The 13,336-nt window shown below is 35.1% G+C and overlaps 1 protein-coding gene across 1 annotated transcript; it reads right to left on the bottom strand.

Moving 5' to 3' along the window:
• Positions 1–3,903: 3,903 nt before the first annotated feature.
• Positions 3,904–8,175, bottom strand: HELRODRAFT_179846 (hypothetical protein; the record flags this gene model as incomplete). Its single annotated transcript, XM_009028648.1, has 9 exons — positions 3,904–3,936; positions 5,069–5,269; positions 5,727–5,800; positions 5,901–5,999; positions 6,378–6,515; positions 6,679–6,738; positions 7,162–7,180; positions 7,668–7,739; positions 8,122–8,175. The coding sequence occupies 9 exons, from the start codon at positions 8,173–8,175 to the stop codon at positions 3,904–3,906; spliced, it is 750 nt and encodes a 249-aa protein (XP_009026896.1).
• Between the last annotated feature and the right edge of the window lie 5,161 nt (positions 8,176–13,336).

Here is a 13,336-nt window from a genome sequence, read left to right as displayed (position 1 = left end):
AGTGATTCAGCCCGTCCATGACAGCAACACTATCATCAACAACAACAGTATCACCAACTGCTGCAGCCTCATCTTTAGAAGCAACTGCACCACCACCACCACCACCACTGGCCCAGACAAAATCATCAGTATCGCCATAGCTGCCAAAAGAGTAGCCGGTACAACCACTAAAACTGCTACCGGCGACACTTCCTGATAACAGTGTAGAACCACTAAGAGGCTGCTGTTGCTGTTGTTGTTGTTGTGGACGTTGTTGTTGTTGACGGCTGGAGTTAAACAATCCAAAAACTTGACTGCCAACCTGGACGAGTTCCTTATCATCCAGGATATCCAAACTGCTAACACCAAATGGGTTTTCAACTTCATCAAAATCCTGAATAAGCAGGTAATCATCTGTGGTTGGTTCATCTGAATGGATCAAATCCTGGTCAATTTTAGTCTTTCTGTCCGAGTCAATCGGGTTAATGTTGGATGATGTATTTTCAGTGTTGTTGTTGTTGTTGTCCATTTGAACATTTTCAGTCACAATTACTGTTGTTAGCGAACTGTTGCTGGCAATTTCGTCAGCGATCATGCTGTCTCCAAGATGTTTGCTCAACTGTGTGTGTGTGTGTGTGTGGTGTGTGTGTGTTGTGTACATGTGTGTGTGTGTACGTGTGTGTGTGTGCATACATGTGTGTGTGTTGTGTACATGTGTGTGTGTTATGGATGATGATAACAAAAATAAATAACGATGATGGGGACCAAGAAGATGATGATGAGAATGACGACGATGATGATGCGGTAAATGGAGGAGGAGGAGGAGGAGGAAAAAAACCAACCCCAGGTAAGAAATATTCAGAATCCTTTTCGTAGCAAATCTTCTTACTGGTCATGTTACCAATGTGACGGTCATTGGAAGGTCTGGAGTGGTGATGATGACGATGATGACAATGACGATGATGATGATGACGATGACGACGATGATTGTAACAATTATACAAAAGTGACACGAAACAATAATGATCAGGACTGTGACAGAGATAGGAGGGAACTAATTATAGATGCATGACCCTACAACAGCACAAACACTGATACGCCTGTACAGACAGCATATATATAAGACAACATACGAAGCAAGCGTAATGAAAAAAGAACACTACTACAATGACACACAAACAAACAGACACACACACACAAACAGACACACAAATACACACCTCTTGTTGATAATCTTCGATAAGATGCTAACATCAACACTACTCTCTCTCTTTTTCACTCCATCAAAACCCTTACCACCAAATCCTCCCCCTCCTCCTCCATCCTTACCCCACCTTTTCAAGATCTTTCTCTGTTTGGAGGGGGCGTCGAAGGAGGCTTGATGTGAGGTGATGAGGTCTTTGAAGGCGGGAAGGGATGAAAGGGAAAATAAGGGGTGCGGCTGGTACGCCCCCATGTGGCTTGGGTAGTCGCTGGTGCTGTGCACATACCCCTGTTGTTTGTTGTGGCGGTGGTTGGATGGAGGAATGAATGAACGACTAAATGAATGACTGAATGAATAAGTGAATGAATAAGTGAATGAATGAATAAATGAATGAATGAATGAAGGAGTGAATGATTGACTGACTGAACGAACGAACGAACGAATGAATGAATGAATGAATGAATGAATGAATGAATGAAAACACAAGCAGATACAACACTAACCACATCAATAGTCTTGAACTTCTCTGAGACGTTAAAATAATAAAAAAAAATAGTTAATGATAAAAAAGAAACATAATGAATGACGTTCGACCAACAACTACTAACTAACTAACCAAGCAACAACAACAACAACAACAAAAACAACAACAATAGCATCTACAACAACAACAACATCTACAACAACAACAACAACAGCCAGACAACAAAACTCCACAAACAACAACAACAACCATCAAGCCGAAACAATCATCAAACCGACTTTGAATCTCAGTACAGCCATTAGTAAGGAGGTTGTTCTCAACGTGGTTGAAGACGACCATGCAGTCGAGCAGGGCCTCCATCTGGTGCCCGGCATCTAGGAACATCAGGCAGAAGGAATTGTTTCGAAGGGAGTCGTATATGCGATCCAACACTCCTAAACATTGTTGTTGTTGTTGTAGTTGTTATTGTTACTAATGTTGGTGTGGTGTTGTTGTTGCTCATGTTGTTGCTAATGTTGGTGTGGTGGTGATACGTGTGTACACGCACGTACAAACACACACACACACACACACACCCAAACGCACGCACAAACACACACAACACACACCACCATGCAGAACCTCTGTTTATATCCGCCAGTTGAGCTTCAACTTCAGGTGTGCTTCCGTCCAAGGAAACCACCTGGATTGGTCATTATCATTTTCAAAACCATCTTCATCGTCAATCAATCAGTCAGTCAATCAATCAATCAATCAATCAATCAATCAATCAATCAATCAATCAATCAATCAATCAATCAATCAATCAATCAATCAATCAATCAACCAATCAGTGTAATTTATACACGCTAATTTATAGCAGACCAACTGCACATCCCAATGCCTTCCACAAGCCTCCAAAGAAATAATGCACAACATACAACACCTAAGCATGCGATAAGAGGGGGATCTTCTTGAATTTGAACCAGGTCATTGCAACTTAGGACAGGGTGCTCGTACCAGAGCCAAGACACAACCACAATCTCGCTCACAGCCATCAACAGTGGCAACGAACCTTCTTGATCTTCTCATTGATCCTCATCCTCAACTCCTTCACCACGTCTGGCACTTGAAAATTATCATCATCGTCCTCATCGTCATCATCATCGCCGCCACCACCGCCACCACTACCACCGCCGCCGCCACCAACATTATCATCGTTGTTACCAGAATTTTCGTCATTATTATTTTCAGAAAAACTTCCATTGTTGTTGTTGTTGTCGTTATATCCAGTGTAGGTAGGATTGTTGTTGTAACCATTATTAATGCGATGTTGTTGTTGTTGTTGCTGGTGGTGGGGGAAGTTGCCGGTGGCCGCATAGCCAGGCTGCTGTTGTTGTTGTTGTTGATGCTGTTGTTGTTGGTGGTGGTGTTGTTGGTGGTGGTGGTGGAAGGGCTCAACGTGGTGGTTGGCCATTTGATAAGCCATAGACATGTCCTCTAGATCAGCTGGTGGTACTGTGGGTGGTAATGAACACATGGCGTGACGTAACGTGACGTCAATCAATCAATCATTCCTTCAATCAATCAATTATATGTATATTGTTGATGCATTTCATGCAGTGCATGATGCATTTATATACGTATGGATGGATACATACATACATGGCGTGACGTAACGTGACGTCAATCAATCAATCATTTCTTCAATCAATCAATTATATGTATATTGTTGATGCATTTCATGCAGTGCATGATGCATTTATATACGTATGGATGGATACATACATACATACATACATGCATGCATGTATGTATGTATGTATCTATCTATCGACCCCGGTTTTAGGTCCGGATTTGAGCGTCAATCAACATTTAAAAAAGTTATAAACAAAAAAAAAAATTTATTGAATTCACTTAATTTTAAGTGAATTCAAGTTAAAGTCTAAGCACACATGACACATAACAACAACATCACTAATTGTGAGTTGAGCTGGGGACAATTTTATTAATGCTATAACATGGGCTACGCATAAATTACAAGCCGATCCTTGTGTAAAACAACTTGTGCATATTTCTTTGTGCCATAAGTTTTATGCATAAATTATTGACTAAGTACTATTAAGAAATTTCATGTGTGAGTTTCATGTTTATTAGCTCTGAGCATATTATTATAAAGATGTTATCATGTGTTTAATTATTTCAAACAAAATGAAACGATGTGCACTTCTTATAGTACACACATATATAAATGTAACTAGAACGTATATGGCGGTGTATCGCACTGCTCCTTCATACATTTGAATTAATTAATTAACCATTTGCTTGGTGTTATTTTCTGATCTTCAACATGTATATAACCGCTAATGGATGGGAGTAAAATGCTTGTAAAATGGTAATTAAAATTTTGTGTACACACAAATGAAACGCATACAACAGACTATATGCACGTATGTATGACATAAGAAAATAGTTATAAAATGTGTATAGCTTGAATGGGTGAAAGTGTGGATGAATGAATGAATGTATAAATGAACGAACGAACGAACGAACGAATGAAAAATGAATGAAACAATAGTTGTTGATATGGTGAAAAAAAAGATAAACTAATACATAAAATAAATGGACAGTTGAAGAAACAAAATAGTTGAATGAATGAATGAATGAATGAATGAATGAATGAATGAATGAATGAATGATCAAACAAATAAACAAACAGAGAATGAACCAATGAAAACCAGGCAATTAAATTTATGAATGTAGACCAGACACACACATCTGTTGCTGTCAGTGGGTCTAAATGAGATTCATGCATCCATGTATGTACTGCATGCATGCATGCCTAAAAATAAAGATGACATTTAAAAAAAAAACCAGTAAAAATATAATAATAATAATAAAAAAAAAGAGGAAGAATAACAATAATAAAGAATACAAATAACCAAACAATTTATTGTAATATAACAACAAGTTTGGTTGGCATTGTTTTAATTTATCATGTTTCAAATTATACAAAAATAAAGCCTTCCTTCATTTTCCTCTTCTTCTTCTTCATCATCTTCTTCATCTTCTTCATCACCACCGTCATCATCATCACCACCGCCATCATCATCATCATCATCATCACGCACATTATAATCATCATAAGGTGCATTTTCATCATCAACATCATCATGATTATCATAACCTTCATCTCCTTCTTCATCATCATTACCATCATCATTCTGTTTGTATAACTGTCTTTTATTATCTACAATCCAAATGCCAGACAACCAACCAACCAACCGACAGACCAACCAACCGACCAACCAATCAACCAACCGACCAACCAACAAAACCAATCAACCGACCAATCAACTAGCCTGCCAGCAGAACTATCATTCAACCAAAACCAACCGACCTTTGGCAGTCCTAGAAGGGACAATGGTGATTTTTGAGTCCTTGTCATCAGTTTGCACGACGTGTCCACTGAATTCGCAATCTGGAGAACGATTTGACTCCGCGATCTTCGGGGAAAATCCAAACTTGTTTCCCCCCTGGTGATGATGATCTTGAGAGGTGAGGACGTCACTTTTGACGTCACCATCGTCGTTGCTGGGACGTATGTTGAAGAGCTGCTGCTGCTGTTGTTGGTGTTGTTTTTGCAGGCTTTGAAGATGTTGAAGCTGCTGTTGCTGTTGTTGCTGATGTTGTTGCTGGTTGACAAAACATTGTTGTTGTTGTTGTGACGACATGAACTGTGAGGTTTGTGGCGAAAAGTTGGAGGAGCCAGAGGTGAAAGGAAAATTTGTTTTCTTCTGTTAATAATCATTTTTTAAATTTGTTACAAATAAACAAAAACACACATACAAACACACACACACACACACACACACACACACACACACACACACACACACATACAAGCATACACACAGATACAAACATACACACAGATACACACACACACGTACAAACACACACAACATACACAAACACATACAAGCATACACACAAATACAAACATACACACACACACACACACACACACACGTACAAACACACACACACACACAGATACAAACACAGACACACACCAACCTTCTCTATGTAGCACTTCTTCAGGTAGACATACATCTCCTTGAGATCTTGCTTACCTGGTTTCTTAGAAGGAGCTGCAATCATTCATTGGTTGGTTGGTTGGTTGGTTGGTGTCAATCATCATAATTTATGTTAATTTATGCAAATACATTATAATAATTAATTATAGCCAACCATTTAATCCGGTGGTACCATCCTTGCCGGGATTGTTGGGATCCTTGAATGGGACTGAATTAGGCCAGTCCGTCGGCTTCTGATCCCAAAGATGCTTTACTGGTGATGGCGATGATGAAGATGACGTCAGTGGTGGTAAAGATGAGGATGAAGATGATGTCTGTGATGATGATGAAGATGTTGATGACGATGATAATAATGACGACGACGACGATGAAGAAGATGATGACAATATGATGATGATGATGATAATGCTGACATTGTTGACAGTAATGGTAGTGATGGTGTCTGTGTCGAAGATGATACTGATGATGATGACGACGACTCTGCTGATAATAATGTTTGTATTAATGGGGTAAATGATGAAGATGATGAGGACGAAGATGATGAGAATGACGACAAAGGATAATAAAAAACAGCGATGGTGAAATAATTTTGAAGTCGAGACAGCCACTACCAAAGCCACCACCAACTTACATTTTTTCTTCCCGGATATTTCCTGTTCCGAGTAGTAACACTCGATCCTCAACTTTGGGATCAGTTTCCTCATCGCTTTCACCGAAATCGTTGTAGGATCTTTGTTTATGTAGGATTCTATCTTTACGTCATCTTCGTCTGCAGATGACGACGACGACGATGATCAGAATGGCGATGGTGATAATGATGGCAATGGTGATTATGATGATGATGACAACAATGGTGATGATAATGATGATAACAACAATGGCGATGATGATGATAACGATGGCAATGATGATGATGAAAAATGCATACAAACCATCATCTTTTTTGGCCCTCTTGCTTGCATTGGCTTGAGGCTTGGGCGCCAGGTAATCAGCTGATTGGTTGAACGGTTGAATGAATGAATGACTGAATGACTGAATGAATGAATAGGCATGAATTAATAAATGAATTAATGATGGCGGATTAATTAAACAAATGAACAGTAGTTAGTCGACTAAACGTGGACTTATCGATTAATCAATTGATTGACTTATCAATTAACTTGTTGATTAAATGAATGATTGAATGATTAATTGATTGAATGATTAATTGATTGATTGAACAATAAGAATGGCATACTGACTGAGAGATTAATGAGCGATCAGATCAACATCCAGACATTATGTCAAAAGGCAACAACGAATCAACAACAACGACAACGACATCAACACGTTAGCAAGTATAGAAAAACAATACAAATGACAACAACATCATCAGCAATGATATTAACATAATGTCATCAACAACAACAACTAACCAGCTTGAGAGTAGTCATCCTGAAAACATTAATATGAAAATCTCAACTAAGAATAAGATAGAAATTAAATTAAAACAGACAGAGGCAAGCAAGCAAACAAACACACACACACTAATAAAATACAACAGTTCAATTAAAACAGACAGAGGCAAATAATCACACAAATAAACAAACAAACACACACTCCTTTAAATGATTAAAATATAACAACACAACACACAGATAGATAGATATCCATAATGTAATTAATGATTAATACATTTTAAAACTTAAATTTTAAAACAGACAGAGACAAACAAACACACACTCCTTTAAATTTTAAAACTAAGAAGATTAGTTAACAATCAAATTTGAAATAATTAATGATAAGTTATTTATTTTATAATATATTTCTGTAATACCAACAACTAATAAAGATGATTTTATATAGTTTTTACTTTTTTAGCAATAAATAAGACAAAAAAAAACTGAAAATGGAAAAAATTGAAATAGAAATATAAACAAACCATTCCCTCATCATCTTCTTCTTCATCATCCTCTTCTTTTTTTATCTGAGTATCCATCATCTTAAACTTCCCCTAAGAAAGATTAAGTTCAAAAAATATATTTAATTTAGTAGTTTTTCAATTTAGATTAATTTAATATTTTAAATAAATCATTATAATATAGCTGATTCATATTATAACATATTCAATTAGTTATTTCACTAAACTAACAAGCAATTAAATAGCAAAATATAATGAAAAGATTATTATTATTATATCATAATAAATTTTTCATAAATATTTTACATAAAAATTTATTTACATAACTGACAGAAAAAAAAATAGAAATTGTGGCCCAACCAACTAACTACTAACTTAACAAAACAATATTCTTAATGAATGAGAATGGTACAGAAAATAAGAAGAAAGAGCAGACGACATTTTTTTCTTTGATTAGTATTAGTAGCTGGTTAACCTCCGCACTACTAGAGAACAAGAGAAAACATCCCATTCTGACCGTTTTAGCCATTTTCAATTTTAAAAAATTAAATTAAATTCGAAAAGGTAATAATATTCATGACGTAATTAAAAAAATGTTTTCAAAGTACGAACGACATGACACATAACAAAATCCTTAATTAACCACCATCATTTGAAAGTATATAAACTTGATGGATTGAAATAAAAATGGAAGAAATGTGACAAAATGATTTTTTAAATATAAAATACTTAAAAATCTACATAAATGAAACGGATTTCATTGTGATTTAAATTATAAATTGTTGGATAATTTTTTAGAAATAAAAAACTGCGCACTTTTAATGCCAGACCACTTTTTTGGATTGTCAATAAAACGGTCTTTTATAAAAATTTAAATAAATTTTATTAAAAAAAAATTTAAAATTGGCAGCTTTTATTAAAAATTAATATAAATTTATTTGACAAAATATTATTTAAAATGAACTCTAACTCGACTGCCATATTATGATAATATAAATTTTCATCGCTTCCGTGTGCATTATCAAACGCTTCTTTAATTAATTTTTTTATTAAATAAAAAATATATTTAAAAAAAATTAAAAAAAATTCTTTTTTAACAAATTACAATTTATAATTGAAGAATTTAAAATTTAAAATTATAAAAATAGACCATAGTGTGAGGTCTTCGTGGCTAAAGTGGTTGAACTCCATAGGTTAAAGATAAGGATGCTCTCAGATGGCAGCCCCTGAGGGCTTCATTTGGGTTTTTCTGGGAAGTGGCTGTACATTTGAAAGATTTACTAAATAAAACTATTTAAAAAAAGAGTAAGAATTCGATTTGTGATCAACAAGCGATTTATATATAATATAACGATTACATAAAGCCATGGTCACATTTTGCTGAATGTATCATGAATTGACAAAAGAATTGTAATGGTTCCCGTCACAATCGACCACTATATTTTCCGTATTTTTTTAATTCATGATTTTTTAAAAGTTAAAAAAGCTCGTTTAAACAAATATTTGTCCTAAAAAATTATACTTAAATTTTATAAGACCTATATTTTAACTTTAAAGCCGAGTATACCATAAACATTTATTCAATGTAAATGAAGTACATGCTTTAAAGGTGTCAAAATTTCATTCAAATGATAAAAAAAAGTAGTTAATTAAGCAATTATATACGATTTATCTGTACTATAATTTAGTTATTCATTATTATAAAACAAAGTAATCAAATGAAATTGTCATTTTGAAGTTAAAATCGACAAAAAATCATCCAAATCATACAACTATGAATACCGATGTAGTTTAACATCATCAACTAAATCCACATTTAAACGATTGACAAGCTTTTAAAAGCGGCAAATACATTTTTTAATTATTAAAATTCAAAATACGTAAATATTATTAATTAAAACCTCAAAAATTTTTAAATTTATTTTCAAGATAATAAATAAATAATTGCGATTTTTTAAATTTTTGTATCCGTCTTACTTTCGGACTAGCCAAGCTGACGAGAAAGATGTCTCAACAGATGAGAATCACGGAATTTTATCTGCAGAAGAAAAGACCAACTAGGAGTAGCACTAACAAGGGCAAGAAACAGTCAGACGTCCCCACCGTCCGGATTAGTGATGTGTTGGCTACAACGGACACTGTCACGACAGAGGATGTGCATTCTGCGGTACGGCGAAGTTCTAGAATAAATAGCAGAGGTTTTGTTTGTTTGAAATTAAAAGTTTCAATTTATTAAATAAATTGAAGCCTTATTAAGCTAAATTAAGCTTATCATAACATAGCAACAGCATATTTGCATGCCTTATAGCTCTACTAATATTCTTGTATAAAAAATTTTTGTTTGTATTATTTATTATATTATTTTTTATATTTTTCAATTTATGGTTTAATAAAGTTTTTTTCACCAAAAGGCAAAAGGCCAATAGAAGCCAGTACAGTTGTCAAACACCCAACCCCAACCAAGTGTCCTTCACCTTACAAGTATGATGCCCATCTTATTAATATTTATCATTATAGAAATAAATTTTATGTATAGCACTACACACACACACACACTTTCTCTCTCTCTCTCTCTCCCTCTCTCTCTCTCACTTACACAAACACATATATTCACATTTGATTCAAACTTTACATACTATACTAACACACACACACACATACATACACATTGTAACACCATCTACCTGTCAATCACACATAAATTAACTCCACCCACAACTTAACTCTTCAACCATTACAAGAGGAACAATACAGCTGGTAAGTGATGATGAAGATGATGATGGAAAAGTTACCATTACTACTACCATCACTACTACTACTACTACTTCTACTAATGTTCAACTAAGTGATGTTGCTAAAAATCTATGGCCTACAAGGTTTGTAATTAGTGTTTTTTATATTAAGAAGCATTGTTTATCATTGAATTTTTATTGATCGACCAATCAGATCAATGTATTTTTATTGACCAACCAATTAAATCAATGCATTTCTATTGACCAACCAATCAGATCAATGCATTGCTATTGACCAACCAATCAGATCAATGCATTTCTATTGACCAACCAATCAGATCAATGCATTGCTATTGACCTACCAATCAGATCAATGCATTTCTATTGACCAACCAATCAGATCAATGCATTTTTATTGACCAACCAATTAGATCATTGCATGAGGTGGTCAGGTTACGAACTCCAACCAAGGATCAGTCGTTATTGTCACCTAACAAGTATGTGTGTGTTTGTGTGTGTGTGTGTGTCAACTTTCATTTTTATTCTTTCATCTTCATCTATGCTCATTTCTTCATTCATTCAGTATGTTTTTACTTATTCTGTTATGTACATTCATTTAATCTTCATAATCTTATACTTATCTTATATTATTTAATCTTATACGCGCACATACACACATACGCACGCACACATACACACAATTGTTTAATTATTCAATCTATTTTATGTGAATGTAGGTTAGATCTTCTTGGTTCAAAGACAGGCAGCAATGACAACAAAATTGATGATGTCGAAGTCGAAGATGATTTTGTTGACTTTGGGACCCCTATTAAAAACAAAACTCCATCCAGGTATAAATACACATACACACACTCTAATACACATACAGGAACACGTATAAACGTGCATACAACACATACATAAACACATACATAAACACATACATACATATATGCACACACATACATACATACATATATATATTATATACATACACACACATATACATACATACATAGACACACACATATACATACATATATACACACACAAACACAGACCAATAAAGGAATTGTTAAGATCCAGTAGATTTCTAACTCCAGTGAAAGATGCTTCACCTCACAAGTTTGTCCATTCATTCATTCATTCATTCATTCATTCATTCATTCATTCGTTTGTTTTGTCCATTCATACAGTTAATTGTGTTCAATCATTTTTCCTCTTTGAAATTCATTTCATAACTCAATCACTCTTTTATCCATTCACTTCTTCATTCATTCATTCATTCACTTAATTAACTAATTCGTTCATTCACTCATTATGACTTCAAATGATTGTAACTTAGGTCAGTTCTGGAATTCATCAAACTGCACACACCAGTCAAAGATCCATCATCGCCTCTTAAGTCTGTTTCTTTCTTTCTTTTATTCATTCATTATTCATTCATTCATTCATTTGATCATGCATTCATTCTTTCATTTAATATTTCATTCATCCAGTTATAATGCATTTGTTTAATCAACTTTTTCACTCCTTCAGTTTTTCGTTTACGTTCCTTTCTCAATCCCACCCCAACAAACCAACCAACCAATCAGGACTCCGATCCGAACAACCCCGCAAACAGCAGCACCAATCACATCACTGGCCAGGCGATCAAAGTCATCAGTGGCGTCCACCTCATCTCGTCTGAACCTCCCACGCTCCTACACTGCCCTCCACCAGACATTCTGTGCCATGGACCAGATCGTCAGCATGCTGACCAATCGGTCTGAGATTTGCACCTTCGATAAGTTGAGGCCGGCAGTCGAGAAGATGACTAATTGGTTGGTTGGCTGGCTGGTTGGTTGGTTAGTTGGTTGTTTGGTTGGTTGGTTGGTTGGCTGGTGGTGGTTTTGCATAATGTATTCGCCCTATATATTCGCCTAGTTTGTATAATTTAATTGCTGTTTTGCCTAATTGGTTTTTACTAATTAGCGTCATTTAATTAGTGATTTTGGCGGCGTAATTGTCACAATTAACTAACCTTAATGATGGTGGGGTCGTTTGAATGACGTTATTTATTTATCTAAATGATGGATGGGTGGATTGATAGGTGGGTTGATGGGTATATAGGTGGATGAATTAATTGAATTTTTGATCGTCAAGAGAGCGAAAGATTGACTCATTAAATGAATAAATGGATAAGTGAATGAATGAATGAATAAGTGAATGGATAAATGAATGAATGAATGAATGGATAAGTGAATGAATGAATGAAAACAAACCCACCCACCCACTCAGCAAGTTCGACGAGAAGCACATTGGCCGCATCTTAACGGTGGACAGCTCCCTTTACAAATTGCAACAGGAGAACAACCTGCCATCCTTTGGCGAGGGCAGGTCCGCCAAGTATCAGCTGACCATTGAGGCCAATCTCACCAATGAATGTTCGTTCGTTCGTTCAGTCTTTTTCATTCATTCATTTCATTTTTTTCGTTTATTGATTCAGTCATTCATTAATTGTTATTTTATTCATTAGTTCTTTCAGCAATTCTTTGTTCTTTATTCTTTACAAACACACACACACACACACACGACAACAAACAAACACACACACATACATGCACATATAAAGAAGCATGCATACAGTCATACAAACACACGTACACAAACACGCACACATACATACAAACACTCACAAAAACATGTGATTTTTTAATTACAGATTCATCGTCTCCTCATTCTCCATCCAAGACTGCCAGCACAAATAATAATAACAACAGTAATAATAATAATAATAATAATAATAATGATAATGATAATAATAACAGTCAGCCACATAAGTTCACGGCTCTGCATTTGACGGATCGTAAAATGACTTTCTACAACAAACTTGTGGACATAGTCAGAAAGATGCACAGAGTGAGTTTGTTGATTGATTGATTAGTCGATTGATTGATTGATTGGTCGGTTGGTTGA

The sequence above is a fragment of the Helobdella robusta genome (assembly GCF_000326865.2).
Source record: "Helobdella robusta unplaced genomic scaffold HELROscaffold_57, whole genome shotgun sequence".
In the NCBI taxonomy this organism is placed as follows: Eukaryota; Metazoa; Annelida; class Clitellata; order Rhynchobdellida; family Glossiphoniidae; genus Helobdella; species Helobdella robusta.
This window is presented reverse-complemented; position numbering and strand designations above follow the sequence as displayed.